Raw genomic sequence first — 4,399 nt, forward strand, 5'->3', positions numbered from 1 at the left:
TGGGGACAAAAAAACAAGTTTAATTAATTGGACTTTAAAGGGTTGGTGATTTTTTTTTAATATTTTCATAATTCATCGTCTAACCCCACCGTACTCACCCCTAATTGTACATGTGTCTATTGAAGATCAAATTTAAAATAAAATATTACTATGCAGAGAATTAATTAAGCTTTGTAACAATTGAGTTTGCTTTATTGCTATAATGAAACATTACTTGATCTCTTTAATAATAACAATAATGTTGATGTTGAGATATTCATCCTATAAAATCATGATAATTCTTTCCCCTAATGCTTCCTAGTGCTGCTAATTACTTTATTTATGTTAGGTCAAATCGTTCTCATTTTTGTATTAGAATTATGTTCTTATCACAATTTAGTGAATCATAAATAAATATATTTACGTATGGAAAACCTATAATTATTTGATTTTTTATATATAACAAAACAAAGTAGAGAAAGGTTGCTTTACAACAGTACTTAATAATTGCGTACACTTATTTTTATAACTAAACAAGGGTTGGAATATACTCCTAGAACTTGATCAAGTGGTATACGTTCGTCTAGAGCTATTATTACTCATTATATAATAATTATTTGTGATGATACATGTGATGTATATAATATATATTACTTAAGGATATATAATTAAAACGATGATGATCATGATCAGGTTTCGGTGTTGAAGGTGGCGACTTGAATAGAAGGCTTGGTGGGATTAAGCATGGCGGTAGGAGGTTGGTAGTTGGTGAAGAGCTTGTAAGAGGAAATGAGCGAAAGCAGAACATAGCAAGCAACGACCACGAAACTTATGGCCACCGAAGCGGTGGCTTTGTGGCAGAATCGGCCGAAGGAGGAACAAGCTGAGCTCCATGTGATGGCCACATTCCCCTTGAAGGCCAAGTACAGGACCTCCGTGGAGGCTGCTCCGGCCGCCAACACCATGTAGGTCATCACTTGATCAAGGAAGAAGAAAGTCCACGCTTGAGACATCTTCGGTGGTCGAGGCATTGCTGCGATCACCGCCGACAGCAGGGAATAGCCAGCACAAATTCCGTTCACATGGACCAAGTACCTGTACACTTGACACATATGTTAATATATACACTAAACATGTACATAATGGCTTAATTATTGTGTATAATGGTAAATTATTTTCAGTAAGTACCTGAAAGCTCCGAGGTGGGAGTAAGAGACAGAGCCAAAATCATTGGTCTGAGAGTTGTGAAGCATGACGACAAGGGCAGCAATGCATGGAGCAATTGGGAGCAGACGGAGCAAGGTCTCGGCGGTGCGCATGCCTCCGATGCTAGTATTTAGGGTGGCTTCTTGACCCTGATGATCATAATCTTCTCCTGATCGAGATCTAGTGAATATTGGATTTGGTGACCTACTTGTTTCATCTCCAGTAGTAGTAATAGTCTCCTTTTCTCTCATCATGTTCATCTTTCTTTCTTTTCTCTCTCTCTAATAGTTTTTTTGGCGTTTGGAGAGGTTAGAGATGGGAGACATAAACCCGTAATAATGGAACTTTAAATGATATTAGGTGAGAGTGGTTGTTGGAGGGCATTTAATGTCATTCATGGCTGCCCACGCATTTCCATGTGGCTCTGCAAAATTGTATTGGATGGTCATGTATCTCTATGTACAATCTCATACGTTCTACACACGCACCTAGCTATATCTACACTTCGAACTTTGTGATGATGTGAGTTATATGTTTCATCTATATCATTAATGCTGCCATTACTTACTTCGCTATCAATTTGCCATTTAACTTAGGCACACTAAAATTGACCTATATTTATTTTCTTTATTTACATTTAAAAAAAAAACAAGAAAGTGATAAGAATTAAAAACAACACATCACAACTCAAATGCTTGAAAACATTAATAAACTAAAACAAAATAGACTAGCGAAATATCATGGTTTCGGATAGGTCATACTTCATTAGAGTTTTTTCACATGCGTAATTAGTTTCTCTTCTTTATTATGGTGGAGAAAATTATTCCCCGAAGATAAAGTTACAATCAATAGAACTCCTCGAAGCTTTTTCATACACATGAAAGTACAAAACACTAGAGTACAAGAGCCAAAAATATTTTGCATATCATGTTGGTTGGTGCAAGATTTCATTATCGATACTATTGATGAGCACGAGGTGATATCATTGGTGTAAACAATACTGAACTGTGATGTGATTCTCAATAGATAATCAATAGAGTACATGATATATATACAGTATTGTTAGGAATTAGCTATACAAAGATGTTAGAGAAAACTGTACAAATAACAAGAATAACATAAATCTAACTAATCCTAACATCCAAATAACAAGAATAACATAAATCTAACTAATCCTAACATCCCCTCAAACTTAGAGGGGAAAGAAGCCGGACTCTAAGTTTGTGCCTTAAGAGATTGAATCTAGCAGCTGTCAAAAGTTTGGTAGAACATTTGCGATTTGATTTGCCGAGGGAACATGCTTGACAATGAGTTGTTTGCTGGAGACTTTTTCACGCACAAAGTACAAGTCAAGTTCAATATGTTTAGTCCTCGCATGTTGTACAGGATTAGCTGCCATAAGGACAATACTTTGGTTATCACACCAAACAATTGGAGAGGAAGGCAGAAGAATTTGTAACTCAGAGAGCAAGGACTGGAGCCAAGATAGTTCAGCTGTGAGATGAGCAAGACTTCTGTACTCAGCCTCAGTACTTGAGCGAGAGAGTGTATGTTACTTTTTAGATGACCAAGAGACAAAGTTTTGGCCAAAAAATACACGGAAGCCTGATGTTGATCTTCTATCATTCGGGTCTGATGCCCAATCAGCATCACAAAAGCCAACTAAATCAAGGAAAAAGCTTGGATGAAAGGTGAGGCCATAGTCCAGTGTACCTTTGATGTATCTTAGAATTTTGCGAAGACCTTTCCAATGAGATAACATAGGAGGCTGCATGAACTGAGAGATTTTATTGACTGCAAATGAAAGTGCAGGTCTAGTAATAGTTGCATATTGCAATGCTTCGACTAGGCTTCGATAAGTAGAGACATCTTCAATAGGTTCACTGCCTTGAGCAGATATCTTATCTACAATACACATAGGAGTTGGAAGAGGATTGGAAAATTCCATTTTGGCTCGACACATTATGTCAATAAGATATTTCCTCTGAGATAAATGAAGACCCATAACAGTTTTGATCAACTTAATCCCAAGAAAATATTATGCTTCACCAAGGTCTTTAAGAGAGAAAGTAGCATTCAGTTCTGCAACAATATCATCAATCACTTTGGTAGAGCTCCCAAGAATTAGTATATCATCGACATATACCAAAATAAATGTAGTATGAAAGGGAGTAATACGAATAAAGAGTGATTGATCTGATTTGGCTCCAGAAAAACAAAAAGTAAGCAAGGCTTGTTTAAGTCTCTCAAACCAGGCCCTAGGGGCTTGTTTTAAGCCATAGATAGTCTTGTTAAGCTTGCAGACTTTAGAGGCAGAATCTAAGACAATGAATCCCGGAGGTTGGCTCATATAGACTTCCTCTTGAAGTAGGCCGTTAAGAAATGCATTATTGACATCAAGCTGCCTAATGACCCAACCTTTAGAAAGAGCAACTGTGAGAAGAACACGAATTGTTGTAGGCTTAATCACAGGGCTGAAAGTGTCTGTGAAATCAAAGCCAAACTATTGACGAAACCCCTTGGCCACAAGCCTATCTTTATGCCTCAAGATAGAACCATCTGGTTTCTCCTTTATTTTAAACAACCATCGACAACCAACTGGTTTTCTATTTGGGGGCAGATCAACTAGAGTCCAAGTGCCATTTTTGACAAGAGCAGAGAATTCTTCATCATGGCAGCCTTCCAAAGAGGATCCTACAAAGCTTCATTAACAGTTAGTGGTTCTTTGGAAATAATGTAAGCTTTGGGCTTATAGACACCAACCTTGGATCGAGTTACCATTTTGTGAGTGTTGGTATCAGTGATGGTAGCTAAATTTGGTAACACAGTTGATGCAATCTCATTTTGATTGGATGACACGGATTGAGTGGAGGGGGGTAGAGAAGTAGAAGGAAGAGCAAGAGGGCAAGAGCAGGAGGGAGAGAAAGATGATGGAGAGTGAGATGGCAAGGATGGAAAAGAAGATTGAGTAGGGGAGGAGGAGATTATAGGAACAGAGTGAGACATTGTCTTTGATGGTGAGGATGGAGGAATAGTAGGAAGGGAGAGAGGTGAGGTTTTAACAATTGGAATAGAAATAGAAGGAAATTTAAAAGGAGCGGAAATGGAAGAAGAGGTGGATGAGTCACTGACCTTGGCAAAGGGAAAATGATGTTCATTGAATATGACATCTCTAGAGATGTATATGTTCGGAACGAGTTTCTTAATCTCAATT

General features: G+C 37.7%; 1 protein-coding gene across 1 annotated transcript; it reads right to left on the reverse strand.

Annotated features, from left to right (window-relative positions):
- Positions 1-406: 406 nt before the first annotated feature.
- Positions 407-1,513, reverse strand: LOC133801494 (CASP-like protein 2A1). Its single transcript, XM_062239715.1, has 2 exons — positions 1,168-1,513; positions 407-1,074 (listed from the first exon to the last, which is right to left on the reverse strand). Exons 1-2 carry the CDS (start codon positions 1,443-1,445, stop codon positions 669-671), a joined length of 684 nt encoding a protein of 227 aa, XP_062095699.1. The 5' UTR covers positions 1,446-1,513; the 3' UTR covers positions 407-668.
- Between the last annotated feature and the right edge of the window lie 2,886 nt (positions 1,514-4,399).

The sequence above is a fragment of the Humulus lupulus genome, chromosome 9 (genome assembly GCF_963169125.1).
Source record: "Humulus lupulus chromosome 9, drHumLupu1.1, whole genome shotgun sequence".
NCBI classification, from domain to species: Eukaryota; Viridiplantae; Streptophyta; class Magnoliopsida; order Rosales; family Cannabaceae; genus Humulus; species Humulus lupulus.

Bases quoted from the DNA above. Each gene is read 5' to 3' on its own strand.
- LOC133801494 (XM_062239715.1), bottom strand. From the start codon at position 1,445: ATGAACATGATGAGAGAAAAGGAGACTATTACTACTACTGGAGATGAA. The intron at 1,075-1,167 runs GTACTTACTGAA...TCAAGTGTACAG, and splicing joins TCCCACCTCGGAGCTTTCAG to GTACTTGGTCCATGTGAACG.